Raw genomic sequence first — 18,906 nt, 5'->3', positions numbered from 1 at the left:
TTGAATGTTTGCCTTTTCTTATCTCATTCCATTGTTTTACTTTGAGTTCGTGGCTTCTCTCCCTCAATTCCTTAGTGAAAAAGTAGGAATTGTTATATCTAAAATCCTATTTTGAGCTATTGTTATCAGAAAAACAAGTCCATTTGTGGCAAATGTGCTTCCTTTATTATAAAAGGAAGGGCTGGGATTGGATTAGTGCTTCTTAACCTTTTTATGATGGGAGCTTAATTCCTGACAGCATCCAGTGCTAAACTCACTTCCATGGGTACCTGGTAAGGGATGTAGGTCATGTTTCTTCACAACATGGCAGCTGTAATCTTCTTTTTCTCTTCAAATTAGAAAGCACATTGCATTGCAAGTGATATTATGTCACAAGAATAATCTTAAATATATTCTAATTATTTTTATGTCAATTCTTTGAAAATTTTAACTGTTATTAGTAACATAATTGTCCTGTAGCTCAGTTGACTAAACCCACTGGACTAGATGATGTTTAATAAATATCCTTTTCAGGTACAACATTAAATGCTTCTAGAAATAGTGGTGCATCTTTGAGGAATGAATCTAATAGTGCCAGTAAGATCAGGCAATTTATTTAGCATCACGTCAGCTTAAACTCTGAAAACTCCATCTTGTCTTCATTTACACGGTATCTGCTTTTTTTTTTTCTAACTTCATTGGACTCTTATTCCTTTTATCTTCTCATTTTCTACCTCTCCACTGGCAGCTCCTGACCTTATTTCTCTGCTTGACCTAGATTGAATGGATGATCACCTGAATTACTTTCTTACCTAAAACCTTCAACATCGTTACACTTCTATACTTAGGTCACTTGGATTCAGAAACTCAGAACCCTGGATCAATAACCATTTATCATCTTATCTTCTACATCAGGTGTGCAAAGTGCTGCTGGAAAAGAGAACACAACTACACTGATCGTGTCCCTGCAAGTTTGTTCTTCATTCTCAGCTTTCAGCCATTTAAGTAAATGAATTCTAGTTGTACCCACTCTGACTCAACTACTGGTTGCCCCAATGTCACTACCTTCAAGCCTTCCTTCCAACTTTGTACTCTCACTCTCCCAGATAATTTTGTCTGCTTTGTCAACAGAAATGGAAAGATCAAATATAACCTTCCTAAGCCTCCTATTCTGCTCCTCGCGAAGGACTTATGTCCACCCTTACTCTCTGAACCTCCCCTGGCCTCACAAGATGAGGCAACTTTATTCCTGTTCAAGGCTAGACCCTTCTCTTTGCTGTTCATCTTATCCACTCCTATCTTTGTCCTTGTATCCTCTTTATTGTATCACCAACCTCGTACTCTCTACTAATTATTATTATTATTATTATTATTATTATTATTATTTTTGAGACAGAGTCTCGCTCTGTTGCCCAGGTTGGAGCGCAGTGTTGTGATCTCGGCTCACTGCAACCTCTGCCTCCTATGTTTGAGTGATTCTCCTGCCTCAGCCTTCCGAGTAGCTTGGGACTACAGGTACCCACCACCACGCTGGGCTAATTTTTTGTAGAGAGAGGGTTTCACCATGTTATCCAGGATGGTCTCGATCTCCTGACCTTGTGATGTGCCCACCTCAGCCTCCCAAAGGGCTGGGATTACAGGTGTGAGCACTGTGCTCAGCCCTCTCTACTAATTATTAATCAAAAAACATGCTCAATTGTTGCCCATACTAAAGAAAGAAAGAAAGGAGAGAGAGAAAGAAAGAAACTTAAAACCAAACAGCTATCACCACCATCACCTTCTTTGGCCCTGTGACCTATTCTGGTTTTAACTGTCTTCCACCTTCCTCTGAGAAGAGCTCTCCCCAGTCACTGTCTCCAGATTTTGTTTCCCATTCACTTTTCAACCCAATGAACTCTGCCTCCTTGTCCACCACCACACTGGCATAGCTAAAGACACTGTGATGTCTGCATTGTACTGTCATATCCCTTTCTGTGCTGAATTTGGCACTTCCAACCTCACACTCCTTGAAATTCACCTTGCCTTTGGCTTCCATGACCTTATTGCTTTTGTTTCTCTGACATTCCTTTTCAGACGCTTGTGACTACCTCTGAAATGTTGATATCCCAGGATTCCAGGAATCCCCCAGGATTCCATCTTGAACCACTGCTATTTTGCTTGGAGTTTTACTGCTACCAGTGTATGTGCTGAGGACTTGCAAGTCTATACCTCCAGTCCTAACCTTTTCCTTTTGCTTCAGAGGTCAGATCACACTCTATGTGTGTTTCCTACAGCTATCTCAAAGTCAGCATGGCCTTTGCTAAATTCATCAACTCCCTCACTTTCCCAAACTGGGTCTTCTTCCTCTATTCCTTCTGAACTTTAGAATGGTTGGTTTTAAAAGTTAGTAGCTGTGATAGTTTCAGAATCATTCTAAAACAGCATACAGTTCAATAAAAATATAATGGAAGCTACATATGTAATTAAAAAATTTCTGGTAGCCACATTAAAAAACAAAAGGAAACAGATGAAATTAATTTTTACAATGAATTTTATTTAGCCCAATATATGTTAAATACATTTTGACATGTAATAATTGTTTTAAATTAATGATATATTTTACATTATTTCTTCTATTAAGTTTTCAAAATTCAGTGTTTATTTGAACACTTATGGCACATCTTAATGGCAACTAGTCAATAGGGCTCAACCACCATATGTGGTTAGTGGCTAGTGGCTGCACTGTTACCTAGTTCTGTTCTTTCCCCTCACTAATCCCACTCTCATTCACTCATAAATCCTGTTGATTTTACTTCCTAGATATTTCTTCAGTAGGTTCATTTCCTTTTAACTTTATACATCATGACTTTAATTCATATCCTGGCCATATTTCACTTGAGTTACTGCAATGGCTTTTATAACCTAGTTTCTCTGTTCCAGGGAGCATGCAAGATCCATTGAAATGCACGGTGCTATAATAAGATATCTACTGATATATATTTTTAACTAGAAAATAAGAAAACAGCTCAGATTCATATTTAATATTTATTTATTATACATACTGATGCCAGTACCCTTGCTCTGCATCTCTGATAAAATGAAGTAACTAGTATATTTTCATTGAGTGGTATGATTAGCATGCTACTTATAAGCCCTGGTAGGGTGGGTAATGATCTTAGTGTGAAATAATTTAACCAGCTCCTTCTTACTCAAAACTATTAAATAGATGTGACCATTTACTCTAAGGAAAATAAAGTTTTGATTGTATGTGTGCATGCATGGGCTTCAAGCTTCATTGTGAATAAGAATCACCTTGGCAACATATTAAAATATAGATTCTTGGATTTCATATATATGCATTCTGATTCACTTGGAATGGTAGGTGGCCTAGGAATCTATATTTTTATAAAGCATTTGAATGATTGTAATATAACTGGTAGAAACCATACTGTATTAGTCTGTTTTCATGCTGGTGATGAAGACATACCCAAGACTGGGAAGAAAAAGAGGTTTAATGGACTTACAGTTCCACGTGGCTGGGGAGGCCTTACAATCATGGTGGAAGGGAAAGAGGGGCAAGTCACATCTTACATGCATGGCAGCAGACAAAAAGAGAGCTTGTGCAGGGAAACTCCCACTTTTAAAAACATCAGATCTTGTGAGACTCATTTACTATCACGAGAACAGTGCAGGAAAGAGTCGCCCCCATAATTCAGTAACCTCCCACCAGTTTCCTCCCATGACACATGGGAATTGTGGGAGTTAAAAGTCAAGATGAGATTTGGGTGGGGACATAGCTAAACTGTATCACATACTTTGAGTATTAGTCTGTTCTTTGTTTAGTAGAGAGTTAAAAAGCCATAGAGAAAAGTGCATTAGCCCCGACCAGAGAGGGATGTTATATGGGGGTTATAAAAGCAACAGCACACTGAAATGGAAATTGGGCACAAAGGCAAAGCTGAAACCGGGAATCAAGGGTGACAGGGGCTAGAAATGTGGAGAGAGGCTTGGAAGACAATGTTGAGAACCTTGGTCTATTCCATAATTTTCTATGGGATTGGCCTACCTTCTTCAACTAGAAAAGTTAATAGCAATATAAAAATGAAATCTGATTATTAGGGTATTTTCATCTTCCTTTAGTAACTTACATTCATTAGTTTTTCAATGAGTAATTTTTAAATATTTCAGGATGTCAACATGTTGGCATCCTGAAATTTAAGTGTAGGACAGTTTTTGTGTAGGACACAGAAATTTAAGTGTAGGACAGTTTTTGACTTTAGAACAATATCATCCAATTGCATTTAGCATTTCATTTCTAGTTCTATGACAACAAAATTATCTTGTATAGAGGACATGGTAAGTGATGCATCTGGATAACAGAATTTAACTTCACAATAATTCTGAGGGGAATAAAACCTCACATTTTTCCTTAAATCATATAAATACTTATCTATAAATAATTTCTGTTAAATCTATAATCCAAGTTGTTAATGTTTTAGAACTTAAAACCTGTTTAAAAAATTTTATGAAAATGCTACATGTTTTATAATATGGTAGAGAACAACCAGAAGATTTAAACTTCATAGATTTGAAATTTTACAATATGCTGTTCAAATTGTAAATTAAGACTATTAAAAACGCCAGACTTTTCATCTTAGTTTATTATTTCATCTTTCTCCCTCAATCAATCTTATTTAGGGCCAACAAGGGGCTAATTGATTGAATTGAGTTTCTTCTTTTCATCATTTGCTGCCAGGTCTCTGGTGGAAATCCTAATGAGCTGCAAACCAGGCAAACAAATGGGCCAGTAGGCGGGAAGTGGGGAAGGGACAGTGGATATGGAGAGTCTATTGTTCATCCAATCAACCAAATATGTTTTAATTGTAGCAACAATGCCATAAGCAGGCCTGACACAGTCTATTAGTTTGCCTCACTTCATTCTTGTTTCGGTCACTCCACTTCCACCATCAATGAGTCTGAGATTTTTATTTCATTCATTGACAGGAGAGACTTCCCTTCACTCATCTGCACTTTCGGAAGATAAATTCTCTTGAATAACTCAATAGAAGTTGAGTTTGGAGGGAAAATACTATTTTTATTGCAATTAATATCTTGTTTTTAACTTCTCTTATTCCAAGGCATCTAATCTCCATTGGCTTTTGTTAAACTAAACACCTCTGCTGATTTCTGCTTTTTTGTAGGTGATTCGCAAGGGGTGGCTCACCATCAGCAACATTGGCATCATGAAAGGGGGCTCGAAGGGATACTGGTTCGTCCTTACTGCGGAAAGCTTGTCCTGGTATAAAGATGATGAGGTAAGTCACAGAGAGTAACAAAGTTTTCTTGTTAAAGTGTTTCTCATTTTAAATTAATTGATATTATTGTACTATGCAATTTTGAGACAGCAGTCGTTCTCTTTCCGTGAGATTAAGCTTGGAATGTTTGTTTTCAAAAGCACTATTGTTTTCTTATAGATTTAAACTTTTACAATATTCGACCAAATTTCTTTTTCTTTTTTGTTTATTTCTTTGCTGTAACCATATGTTTGCTTACCTGAAGAAATGGAGGTAGGTGTCAAAAGTTGAAAACATCCTTCTTTATAATCATGTCAATGTACTGGTACAGTGAAAACTTTCATTAAAGAAAGTGTTGAAAGACCCAAGGTAATAGAACATTTTAAGAGTGAAATTAATAATATTGATGCAGAGTTAATAAAGCGTTTTGGAATTGTTCCTGTGGCATCTGTCTCAAATGAAAGGCTTTTGAGAATGTCCACATCACTAGTCTTCAAGTGAGTCTCAGATCATTGTTTATACAAATTTTTTTCTTTGAGAATTTGATATCTATGTAAAAGCATGAATTATGGTAATTATAGTGTTCTGGTTCATGTTAGATGTTAATAATTTTGGTCCTGTGACTTACTGCTCATTTAAATTTGATAGCTATAAAAGTGCAAACAAAAAACTCATATTAGTCTTACAGAGCCATTTAAGTGCTAGAAATTGATACCATTAAATGTGAGGGAGCACAGATAGAAATTAAACTATGTCTTGAAAGTTTTAATAGCCCTGGTCTGACCTGATAATTTTTTGGTGCTTATAATGCGGCATGCAAACGTTCGATAAGGATACTCATGATAGCAAAACAATGTACAGGTGAGATTCTCAATTACATGTGGCCACGAAGGGCACGTATTTCAAAGTTAAAGGTTTTTCCTATCTTGGCCTGACATCTTTTGAAAGCATTACAGGGTGCCTTTGTCATTCCTTGGAGGAAAAGTTTCATGTCTTATATAGTACATTTCATTTCTCAAGAGCTCTGTGTGTAATAGTGTGTTGAAAAATATTGGATGATTGGTTGATTGCCCCTAAACTTTCTGCAATAAGGGAAATGAAATCCTGTAGAAATGTCCAAACAAAATACTATTTAAGAGCTTGTATTTAAATTTTTATGTCATTGACCAAAGTCAAAAGTAGATTTGGTCATTGTGATAGTATGAGGGTTAGCAATGGTTTCTTTCCTGTGCTGGCTGCTTAACTATCTCTGTCATTCTGTGGGAAGCTCTAGTTTTAACATAGCTTGAGGAGCTCAGAGACACTCCCTTAGATGTAAAAATCACTAAATAGATGATCTTCTTTGTTGTTCAGTTGTAATAAGGTACCTTCTATTAGATATATTTTCACTCCAAGGATTTAGATGATAATTTATGTGCATTTAAATACATGTAAACCTTGGGACCTTTCTCAGTTATACAAGGCCACAGAAAATATTTTACTAAGGAATCATAATAATGATGGCTAGTGTTTTATATGTATTAATTAACTCATTTAACCATATTCAGCCTTAACTACTACTATTCCTATTGTTGATGAGAAAACTACAAATAAAACAAAACTTTTTTTTTAAAAAAAGTCTTTTTTACAGGACTATTTTCCTTATTGCAGAACATTTAGTCTTGGTGAGGATAACAAACTTACCAAAATCACACAGCTAGTTGGTGGCAAAGCAGAAATTTGAACCCAGGCTGTTGAGCTCCAGAGCCTATGCTTTCAACCACAAATAAAGGCAAGAATCCCAGAGATGCCTGGAGTTGTCCAAGCCAACCTCATCCCACAGAGGACTTATGAAGATGAATTCCAGGCATCTCATCGTTGACATGTTCCTGGGTGTTAGCAGCAGAGACACTGAAGACTCTGGAGTAGCTACTGCTGTTGGAGTGTGGCGTTAGTCTGGCTGTGTGAGTCCTGAAAATAAGTCCATTGGAAGGTATAGGATGCTCCCTGTAGGGAAGGAAGAAGCTTTGAAGTGAAGTGAGCTCATGGTTATTGGCTCATCTCCTCTCCTCCAGATTCAGGATAATTCTTTACAAAATCACTGCCCTTGTAGCTTCCTCATGAGTACTTGATTACAACAGATGGAAAATAAATATGCACACTTATAATATTAACCAAGTGCCATGAACAGTCCCACTCTGTGTGCTGTGTATAACCAGGGTATAGTGTGGAAGGTCGTTGGGGTCAGGGGAGAGTGGAAATGATCCTTGAAATGGAATTATTTAGATGAAAAAACTCTAGGAAAGTGTAGTTTTATCCATTTAGATCATTTTAAGAAAGAGGAAATGACATAGTTACTGCTCTATGGAGCTAACAAGCAAGTAGAATAGTAATACAATATCAGATAGTAAATGCTCCTAAGAAAATAAAATGGGGCATTGAGTTAGAAAGTGATAGGGGAGGGGTCTTTAGGTTTGGGTGATTGGAAGGAAGTACCACTTGAGCAGAGACTGAGGTGATGCACTGTGCAGAAGATTTTGCTGAAGAATATTCCAGGTAGAGGGAACAGTAAGTATAAAAACCCTGGAGATGGGATCCAGCAGGAAGTCTGTGACTGTAACATAGGAACAGTGGGGGAGAAAGGCAGGAGATAAAATCAGAGGTACCAGTGGATGGGGACCTTATCAGTCCCTACCCAATGATTTGGATTTTATTACAAGGATAATTGAAAATGACTGGAGTGTTCCAACAGGTTGTGACATGATTGGATTGATGGTTTAGAAGGATTACCCTGGCTGCTGGATTGTGCATAATAAGTGGGATGGGGTGGATGTGTGGAGGGAGTGGGGATGGCTAGCATGGAAGAAGGGAGACCAGGTTGGAAACTCTGACCATGGTCCAGGCAAGTAGCTGGTGGTGAGGGTGCAGAACACTTAAGTTCAAGGTAGCAAATTTATGGGCTACACACAGCTATGATTGAGTCACTAGCTTCTGTTTCTTTTTCCTCAAGAAACAAGATAGGAAGTTCTCATCATTAAGATCATCACTGAGACTGAAAGCTGGCCTTCATGATTTAAGCAAGTATAATGACTAGGGGGAATGCTACTTGCAACCACAATTCAAACTCAGTGATGATCTTAATGAGGAGGATCATCACCATAATGACTAACAGTTATTGAGTATTTATAGTTCACTGAGCACATTATTTACATTCTCCATTTTAGAGATGAAGAATTGAGGCTCAAAGAGAATGAGTAACTTAGCTATGTGCTAAGTGTCAGTGCTATGTTCTTAATCATCTGAACATTTCCCAACAATTACTTTCTGAACACTTGTTATGTACCAGGCAGTGTCCTAATCACTAAGGATAAAATGATTAGCAAGGAATTTATGGTACCTATTCTTATGAAGACTCTTTCCCAATAAAGCAAACATACAAATGAATAGGAAAACCTATCAGATACTGATTACAGGCTACGAAGAAAATAAAGCCAGTGATGAGTTGACATAGAGTGTCTGGGATAGAGGACACAGGTAGGGGGTACTTTACACTGGGTGGTCAGAGAAGGTTTGTGTTAACGTTCTGAGGCAGGATTGAGCCTGATGAATTTAAGGAGTGTAATTAAGTCCAGTGTGACTGGAACAAAAAGAGAAAGGTACTCTAAAGATGAGGATTTTGATGTTAAGAATTATGAGAAGTCTTTGAAGTTTTTAAGCTGGAGAGTCACATGATAAGATTTGAATTATTTACTGATTCCTTTGGTTGTCTTGTGGAGAATGGATTGGAAGAGGGCAAAACTGGACTGGGGAGTTACTAGAAAGCTATCGCTTTCTACATCTATTGTGGTCTGCATAGATAATGGTAGCTTGGGCTGGGGTGAGTTGTTGGAATTTGATAAAAATGAATGGATTTAAGAGACGTTTTTGGAAGGTGAAAATTGACATGAACAACTCATCACACATGCTAAGAGTTGCAGCAAACTGTAAGCCTCTTGAGACCAGGAGCCATTGTTTGTTCCCTGTTCTACCACCAGGGAACACAGCACTGATAGGAGGCACTAACTAAATATTGATTGAATAAAGGTGTCACTGAGCAAATGAATGAATAAATGCAGCATAATAATTAATCACATCCTGGCATATCAAGTGTCAAAATTAAATTATTGAATTACAAAATAAAATTACCATTAAAGGTAGATTGTCTTAAATTGTCTTAAATTTTGTTAATTTTCATCATTGAAGGTTAGTGGTTTTTTGTTTTTGTTTTGTTTTTTTTTGTTGTTGTTGTTTGTTTGTTTTTTATCCTCTGATTATATAAATGTGACTTCCTGTATTGAAAATCATTTAAACAGAAAATTAATTTCCCAATGTTGTTTTCATACATTGCCCATATATGTTGTACAGTTTTGGAGAGGGATTTAGTAAAAAGCAAGATGTGAGAATAAAACAGAAACTATCACATCAAAAGTTTTTTGAAATGGATTTTTAATCTAGATAATTTTACATTAATACTTTAAAATCAGACTTGAAAAAAATGATGGCTTTTCTTTAACTTATGTCTAAAATGTGAATTTTAGGAGACTGGGAGACTCTGAGTCAAGTAGAAAAGAGCTTATTTTTTCTTAAAACCAATGAGAAATTTGTTTTAAAAGTACATAAATGTGTAAATTTTAAGAGATAATTCAAATCTCTTTAGAAAGGGGACTCTTAATTTATGTACAATAAAAGCACTTTGTCAATATTTATTCTATTTCTATAGCACAGTGTGTAAAGATTTATATCATAATGAGCTACTCCTAGGCAAGCAGAATGCAACATAGGCGTTTCCAGTGGAAATCTACTAACCTTATACTAGTGAGGAAAACCCAACATCTGCATTGAAATAAGGACATTCTTTGGACTCTTAAGAAATTACAGGCCTCATTTTTGTGGGTTGAAGTGTTTGGATAACTTGATAAGGAGATTATATAATTCCCTTATAGGGATATTTACTTAGCATTGTTTTTATTTTGTAACAATAACAAATGACAAATGTAATTTCAGAAATAGGAAACAAAATGACAGTTATATCCCTGGATGACCAAAGTTGTGAGATGAAGAAGTTATAGAAATATTCAGCTCTCTTTCTAGTTTCACTTATACTCTTAAGATTGTACATATTTCCTACCAGATCTGCACACTCCCTGTGGTGGAGAAGGTCAGCGTCGACCCTGTGAACACTATTCACACTCCTTCGTTAAGTTGTTTAGTTAGCCAAAACTTAGATATTTTCACAAAAGTCCCAGTAAATATTGAACTTTAATCTACTTATATTACTTAAAATTCTGCATGATCATAGTTGTGTATTTTTTTACATACATAAACTATCTGATGTTATTCTTTTTAATATAGAATTATTCATACAAATATTTCCATGTTCTAGCATTATCTAAAGATTTATAACTTTGAAAAAAGAGTACTTATTCAATAAACCATAATGGCAAATCCTATTCCAAATTTATTAAAAATGAATTTAGATTCAAACCCACTCCCCTATATGCATTATTTGTCCTACTCAAAAGTTTATCCTGGAAGAGCAATATTATCCTTTATATTACCCTTTCCCAGAAGAGAAAATATTTAAATGTGCCTCATTTTATGACTTTAAAATACATACAAAACATTCTTTAAGCATTTTTTGAAAATTGAGTAAAAAATATTTAACAAAAAAGGTGTTAACTTTATGTTTTAAGGAAAAATGTTGAAAATGTTATCCTGGGGAGTCTCACTTTAGGATGACTCTGCTGCCGTCCTAGCTTTCCCTTTGGAGTCTGAAGGACGGGTGTAGTCTCCTTAATGTTCTGGCTAGGTCATTGTCTCATTCTGGGAGCTATCAAGCACTCTCCTGAGACTGCCTTGCAGGGTCCAGTAGAATAATTCCATACGTGAACTCTCATATGCAGCATTTGCAACAGGTTGTACAAGGCATTTAAGATTGGGTAGAACGATGTCGATATTCTGTGAGTCATTTTTATATTGTCTTCCTGTTTATATTCTACGTTTTGTGAGTATTGTTTAGGACTTTATTTGCTAGTAATGGAACTTTTATTTAACGTAAAAATCTGCATCACACAATGTATCTTGCAAAAGCAGAGATGAATTTTAGCAGATGACATATTGCCATAAGACAAGATTGTTTAAATGAGAGAAATTTAACTTTGATCATATTTTTGCTTTGTAGTTTTGCCCCATCATTCAGTTTTTTTAATTAAAAAAACTATAATGTCAGGTTTGGTTAAAATATCATTGTCAGAAAATTTGAAACTCACTGGGCTCTTAGCCTTAAGACAGACTTTCATTTTAAAAATAAAATAGCTGAATGAAAAATAGTTTGCTTTAGTTCAGAATACATACATAAAGTGTTTAATAATTAAATGTGAAGAAACGGTTTTGAGTACCCTTGTGTTACATTTTTTTAAGCTTGACCAGAATCTTTCTAAGAAAGATGAAAATTAATTTTAAATACTGAAGCTAAAACATGTTAATGAACTAAATAAAAGTTGACACATTTCTAATTGTATCCATCTTCCCACCTTTTACCCTTAAGTATTTAAGATATTCATAGACAAAAGCCATCCCTTATCATTTCACTCCAGTCAACAGTGCATAAACTGAAGTTTGGATATTTTCTCAAAAGATGTGGCAAAATATACATTTCAAGTGCATTAACCACTTTCCTTACGCTTCTGAAGATAAATGAATTGCCTGAACATCTCAAGATCTTGAAAGTTTATAGTGATGGAAGCATAGGTTGCAAGTGAATGTGTTGGCCTTGTAAATTCTACTCCTAAAACTGTAGCATCTGTAGCATAAGCGCCTTCTTAATGAAAGAGTGACGCAGTCATAAATTTATGTATACCATGACGCATGGAAGTATCAAAGTTTCAACTTTCCATGTGTCAAAAGAGGAGAAGCTATTGTTTTAATATAGTTGAACATTATGTTGGAAATAGTAGTCTTTTCACTGTGTTTTACCCAGACCCAGACTGGCAGAGGTAACTCAAAGTAGTTGATCCTTTGGAGTACTCTTTTCCTCCCTTTTCGTCTGTCTTTGCACCCTATCCCCTTAAAAATAAATCATGACATAGAAAACCATATTTAGTGTATGGACGAGAATTCTTAGAATAATTTTTTCTTTGTCAAGCATCAGACTGAAGTTATATTGTTCTGTTATATTGAGTTTCTATATTGATGTAGGGTACTGCAAAGCTGTGTACAATAAATGTCAAGGATAGTGATTTACTGACAACAATTAGGAAAAGAGAACTATAGAATGCACAGGAACATTTTCAGAAATGGGTTTTATTATATTTCATAGGCACCACTCACTTTACTTTTGGTGGGTTTTAATACTTGAATCAAAATAAAATAATACATGAGTTAAGTATTAAACCAACAGATTAAAGCCCCAGGCCCCAAGCCCCTCATTTTGGTTGTAGCTCTTGGTGTAGATGCTATGGTGTGAGGGCTGCTTTCTTTCAATGGCTGGTTGTCATTCAGGCTGGGTTGTCATGTGACTGCCTGTCTGTGCCTGCTGTACAGGTGAGCGGATGTTCTGCACAGCAAGTGTAGACAGGCAGACACATGACAACTCTGTCCAGCCAGGCCCTTGGTTCCTTCAGGTTTCCTTTGCTCATAGACAGATACAATCAGCCTGTTTTCCAGATTTGGTGATTTTGGAGAGTAAGGGGAAAGGGAGAAAAATACACAATATAATTAAACATTAAAACATTATGGAACTAAAAACACGTTAGACTTTTGACTTTATTCAGAAAGTACATTTATACATTTGTTCCAAATGTGCTAACATGGATAATTTGCATAACAGAAAACTCACATTAAAATTTTAGGAAAAAAAGAGATTAAACACAAGGTTTTTTCTTAAATCCAATTCATATTAGTACTGGCCCACATGTAGTCAGAGTTCAGAGTAATTGAACCAGATGTTTTTCCTCTTTGCAAAAAACTGCATATTTTAATACTGAAGTTAAAGATAAAAACTATGTTTATACATGTTTCTTTTAGTAGATAAGTACAATAACCTTGCCCATGAAAAAGAAAATTACCATTGACATGGAAACAGCAGCCCTTTTCAAAATAATGAGCCTAATGTATTTGGCAACCCAAGCTGCTGACTTTGGTATCTGATGCTTTGATAATAGGATTTTACAAGGGAATATGTTTTTACCAATTATATGTTAAACAACAGGAACCGATTTAAATATCTCATTTTCCTTTTAAATGCAAAGTTTCTAAGTGTGGATGTGAAATCAAATTAAAGGCAGTTGTGAGCTTAAGTTATCCACCTCTTAATTAACTACAGGGACATGCTGTGAATCAAAAGGGTATAAACTGGAAGGTTGTTACTCACAGTGATGCTCAGAATGTGTTTTGGATATAGTTAGTGCAACATAGTTACAAAATAGTACCTTAAGAAAAGGCAGAAAAGGCAAATTCATTTCATATCCAAAAAATTAAAACCAGATCCTTTGAAAAATTTTCTATAATTTATATGAGCTAATAGTGTTAAATATGCAGATACAAAATTTAATTCTGGTGAGTCGAGAATAATTCTACTATTTTAATATCAATTATCAATTCACATTTGTAGAAGTATTAAGCAAATTCCCCTCCCCTTTTAAAAGCAAAAATATCCAAATAGTAAAAATTCCAGTAAGTAGGACTTCTTAAAAAACACAGCACCAAAAAACAGTATTGTCCACAGATTGTACAATTAGACATTTTCTCAAAGAACTTTAAGAAAAACAAATAGTTTGTGATTTATCTTTAATTGTAAAATTCTGAGAAAATAGCAAATAGAAACTTAACGGAAAGCAAAATAGTTTTTAGATACTGAGAAAATGACAATTTTCTACAAATCTGGACTTTTATGCAGTGATTAGATAAGGTAATGTTTTAACAAAAGCTGATAAGTGCCATTTTCTGTGTACTTATGTAATTTCAAGAAAGTAAATTTCTGATTCTGTTTCTGGCCATCACTTCCGAGTAAAGGAACTTTTTTTTTTCCTTAACGGAATAATAAACATGAGTAAACTTGTCTGTTATTTAAATAGCTACAAGGTTAGAGTATGCCAAAAACCAGTGCCTTAAAATACTATTGTGTTACTGTTGCTGCATTCAGTGCAACAGAAAGTAATTATAGAGTGATTCACTTACAAAGAGTATAGTGGTGGAAATTAAAAATTACTAAAATTCTTTATAACTTTTCCTCTCTCTCCCATAAATAATTTGATCCAGTTAACTCTGCTCAATTAAAGGAATGATGCATGCAACCTGAAAAAATAAAAAGAAATATTTGTGAGTTTGTATGTTATGCTTTAATATAAAACAGTTTTATTAAGGCAAGATATAAAAAAATTTTTGATCCAGAAAAACCACAACAGTTTTTCAGGGGGAAAAAAAAATCTCGCTGAAAATGATTGTTCTACTCATAAGGCTTTTGGACACTTTATGTTTCTGATAGATTTTTAAAACACACTTACAGTAAGTATGTGACATATGCACACTTCATAGTTATATTGAACCTGCCCCTAAACTTGTTAAAAAGATGAAAGACTGAAAACCATATTGACTTTTTTTTAATCTCCCAAATTATAGGTTGGATATTAGTTTATTATTACTTAAAATACTAGCTAAAATATAAAACAGCTATTTGTATTATTATCATACTATGTAATTTTTAGCATGGTTATTATACCTTGTTTTCTTTTTGTCTTTTATTTCTTAAGGAAAAAAATGTAAGAAAAGAATTATCTTCTAAGTCTTCTGTAGTAAAATTAAACCAAAGCAACTCCAGGAAACTGGCTGTCACGCTAAGTCAAAAAATTCAAAATGAAGATTTTTTTCCTAATTTACTTGGTTATCTCTATCTATTAAAACTGACAAAAATTATTCATAAGAGACCTTTGAAAATTGGTAAATATTTATATCTACTTAATTTACAGAACATGAAAGTAAAAAGGGATTTGAATTAAGAAAGTTTCTATCTTAACTCAGGAATTTCCTGTCTTAGGTTAAAGCCTGACCTTCCAGTTATTTTAAGCCAGGATTTCTGAGTGATGGTCTCTTAGTTATTATTTTGACGTTATTGTGATGGGTGGGCTTTTCTGCTTAGAGCAGGGTAAAGTGCATTGTTTATAAAGAGCGGATCCCTTATAGAGTAAGTGAAAGCTTGGCGTCTCTTTAGCGAGCATGGACGCTTGTGGATGAGTGAATTTTTTTACATTACCAAGTTGTACTTTTTATATCTTATAACAGCTTAAGACTTCAACCAAAAAAGTGGGAAGAATTCTTTCATTGGGATTTTTATGTCTAAACTATTTCCCACAGAGTGAAATACTTGGGTGGTCTGTAGGCAAGAGGTGGGGGTAGATAGTATATTTTGGTCTTTTACAAACATAAACATATTATCTGGGCCGAAAGCCCGAATGCCAAGCAGGAAGGATATTAAGCCTATTGACTAACTACAGGAAAGTGATCAGCGTGAAACTTTGTCCTATAGTAAACAATCTTTCTTTGATTTTGAGATCTGTGGCCTAAAAGAAAAATGGGTTTGAAAATTGAAGTACACCGTTTTCAATTGATCCTTTTCCAATTAAGACATTATGGTGTTGAAGCTAAGGCTCTGAACTTCCTTTTGCTTAGATGGCGGAAAAGTCCTTTTAACCCAGTACCTAGTCCAATTTATCAATCGTTCACATGCTAAAATGAAAAATAATTATGAAATTTCTATGAAATGTAGTTTGGACAGACCCTGAAACAATTTCTCTTCATGACCATGTATAATGTTTAATTTTAATACTTACACTTACCATTACATCCAGGGGTAGTTTTAGTTGAAGATGCTCACTGTTGGTTAGTTTCCTCTGGAATAGATTCCATGATCCCTAAAATATTTGTATATCTCCTTATAAAGTAATATGAAAATAAAATTAAACATTTTTCTAATTTACCTGGATATAGATACGGCTATAATGTATATAAATGTGGGCATGTGTACCAGCGCATAAACTACAATCCTGCCTTCATTCAGCAGAGCTTTATAAAATGAGCTTTTACTTTTGATCTTTAATTTAGCCCATATAATTGAAAAATAAGTACTATTCCTTTTCATTTGTTAAAAGTTTGCCTCAAAAATAAGTCGCTAGAGCCACATCAAGCACGTGCAGGAACTCCTTGGTTATCCTTTTACAAAGTAATCCTTATATTTCTACTCTTGTACTTATGCCAGGGGCACCCTTATGTCCCTTCTATCTCCAGACCGAAAGTCATCCTGAGGGAGAAAATAGGTGAGGGACCCGTAGGGATTCATTTCTTTGAAACAAAAAGACCATTTAACATGAAGAAAGAAATTGAAATTAAATATACATTAAATGAAAGCAAATTATGAAGTGTAATCATTTCTAGAGTTAAAAAAAAAAAACAACCAGAAAATTTGAGAAAACTTAAACATTACCAAAGTACCTTGTTAGCTATTCTTCTTCAGTAATTGTATCAATTAGAAAAAATATATTTCTTGAAAAAATGAGCTCCTCTAAGTTACTTTTTTAAAAGTTTTCTTATGTAAAAGAAACTATATAGATTTTTAACGTCTCATTTGTTCTGCTAAAAATAGTTAATATGGAACTCTGCAAGTCACAATAGAAAATGAAAGGATGACTTTACTATATCATCTAAGTGAAAGTAGCTAAATTTCTCCTTGCTGTGTATATTTTAACTAATAATCATGAATATATAAGAATACTTATGTTTTCTTTATACACATTTTGGGGTGATCAGAAGGGTAATTTTTAAAGTAAGTTGTTTTGACAAAAGAAAGCTTAGGGAACCTTTTATAATAAAATATTTTGCTAAAGAGAACTTGAGTCAATTTTTGAATTGTTGCAAAATGTATAACTTAGAAAAGAATTTGTTCAGGAACCACTGTAACTTTAAAGGACAAAAGAGATTACATTTATTTTTCACAAACCCTCTAGAAGAGATGTTTTCATTATATAGAATTGTTTGGGAATTGAACTAAATGGGGGTTAAGAAAATTAGTGATGAGGCAATAACATTTTTCCAGAACTTTCTTTAAGGGACCCACCTCTAAAGTTCAGCACAGATCACATTGCAATCCAGACTTGCTCTATTATTTTCTCTATTAGGATTTCATTCAGCTTGAGGGTTTTCTTCCCTCCCACCTTCCTCCCCCTCTCCCACCCTCCTTCACCTCCAGGACAGCTGGAAATTGACCAAAGAAAACTTCTGCCTTCGTTTACAAATTCCTTTTTTATCAGTGGGTTTCTAGACAAAGTGCCTTATCATTTTAAATGCTCGGAGAAGTGGAAGCATTGTAAGCTATAGGCAAGAGGGCTCAGCTGAGCAGCAAGTATCAATCACTCTTTGATTAAAAAAAAAAAGTGAAAGATATTTACAGGGATAGCTGAAGATAGATTTTTATTTCCTGATTTATTCAATTGCTGACTCAATAAGTTGTGGGTTGGCGCTCTTCTCTGGGCAAATCCCATCTGCATTGTCTGGTAGGCAAGACTTGGCAGGTTCTTCTTTTATTGTTAGGTACTATTATTCCTGGTGTTTATATTATAGAAGGAAATCTTCAGAAAAGCACTATCCATTTAGCATTTAAAAACCAGCAAGTATTCTTTACTTTGGGAAAAATGACTTCAGTCCTGGGATGTTAAAAGTTACACATACAGCCTTCATCCATATACGTTTTTAAATCTCTGAATTATTATTAAATATTTCAGAAGTAGCCTCATTAAGCTATTCTTAAGTGTCTGGAGTGAGTTTTTTCATATTTCATTTTGAAGTGGGAAAACCTTTACACTTAAGAAAACACTCGAATTATCAATCTTCAGAAAAAAACCAAAAAAACAGTGAATCGCTATATACCACACACTTTCGCTCTTTTAAAATTAAACACATCTCTACCCATCACACATGTACCTCTGTTTCCCTTGCATGTTAACACAAATCATGGACTCCCCACCTAGGTTCCCTTGGTCACAGACCAGGTGAGCAGTCAAGAAGGCCTTACCCGCTGGTCTTCCTTTCGGCAGTCTTTTCTCAGCAGTGTCCCCGAGGGCTTCTTGGTCCCTAGTGTGCAAAACCTGTGAAGAAAAACACTGGATATGAGATTCAAAAAAGGAGCAAACAAATGTCTTCTCCTTGGAAACAGCCCATTTTGTCCCCAGCAGTCCATGGCGTTGCTCTCCCTTGCCCAGTCTAACCAATGTGCAGACTACTGTACAACGGCATTGTCCTGAACAGGTAGTCTGAACACTGGGGCGACGGAGCAGGATCTCCAGAAGCTTCCTTCCATGTACTTAAAATCCTCTCCCGGTCCTCAGGAAAAGCCTCCCTTCCTGCACCAGGGGTTGCATTCAGCTTTCCCCCCTGAATTCTGCTGCGCTGACTGAGACACACTCAAGGGCTGTGATTTCCAGTCTTGACGTGGCACATTTGCTGCAGACTGGGGAACTGGCAATGAATTTAGGACCAGGAAAAGGGGGAGGGCTGGGCTGGAGAGTCCATATATGGGATGATGTCACCCTGGGGAGGTTTGGGTATGCGCTGTGCCGCTGGAGAGACCGCTAGAATCGCCTGCTCTCAG

General features: G+C 35.3%; 1 protein-coding gene and 1 long non-coding RNA gene across 12 annotated transcripts in view; one reads left to right on the top strand and one right to left on the bottom strand.

The window, feature by feature from the left end:
* DNM3 (dynamin 3) overlaps positions 1-18,906 on the top strand; it is a 558,007-nt gene that overhangs the window by 274,897 nt on the left and 264,204 nt on the right. For 9 of the 11 annotated variants that reach the window (XR_007721269.1, XM_050767784.1, XM_050767809.1 and 6 more), the window contains one exon: positions 5,160-5,273. Coding sequence is in view for 10 of the 11 variants with exons in the window: in XM_050767784.1 (XP_050623741.1) it covers positions 5,160-5,273 (114 nt within the window). In the remaining variant the exon portion in view is untranslated. Of the gene's footprint in view, positions 1-5,159; positions 5,274-6,902; positions 7,406-18,906 lie in introns of those variants that run through there. The other 2 variants (XM_050767824.1, XM_050767830.1) reach the window with 1 other exon arrangement.
* On the bottom strand, positions 12,553-18,403 carry LOC126941468 (uncharacterized). Its single transcript, XR_007721310.1, has 3 exons — positions 18,331-18,403; positions 16,103-16,197; positions 12,553-14,564 (listed from the first exon to the last, which is right to left on the bottom strand). It is a non-coding gene; the product is annotated as an uncharacterized LOC126941468 (long non-coding RNA).

Source organism: Macaca thibetana, chromosome 1 (assembly GCF_024542745.1).
Source record: "Macaca thibetana thibetana isolate TM-01 chromosome 1, ASM2454274v1, whole genome shotgun sequence".
Lineage (NCBI taxonomy): Eukaryota > Metazoa > Chordata > Mammalia > Primates > Cercopithecidae > Macaca > Macaca thibetana.
The sequence above is the reverse complement of the archived record's forward strand: the minus strand, read 5'-3'. Positions and strand labels throughout refer to the sequence as shown.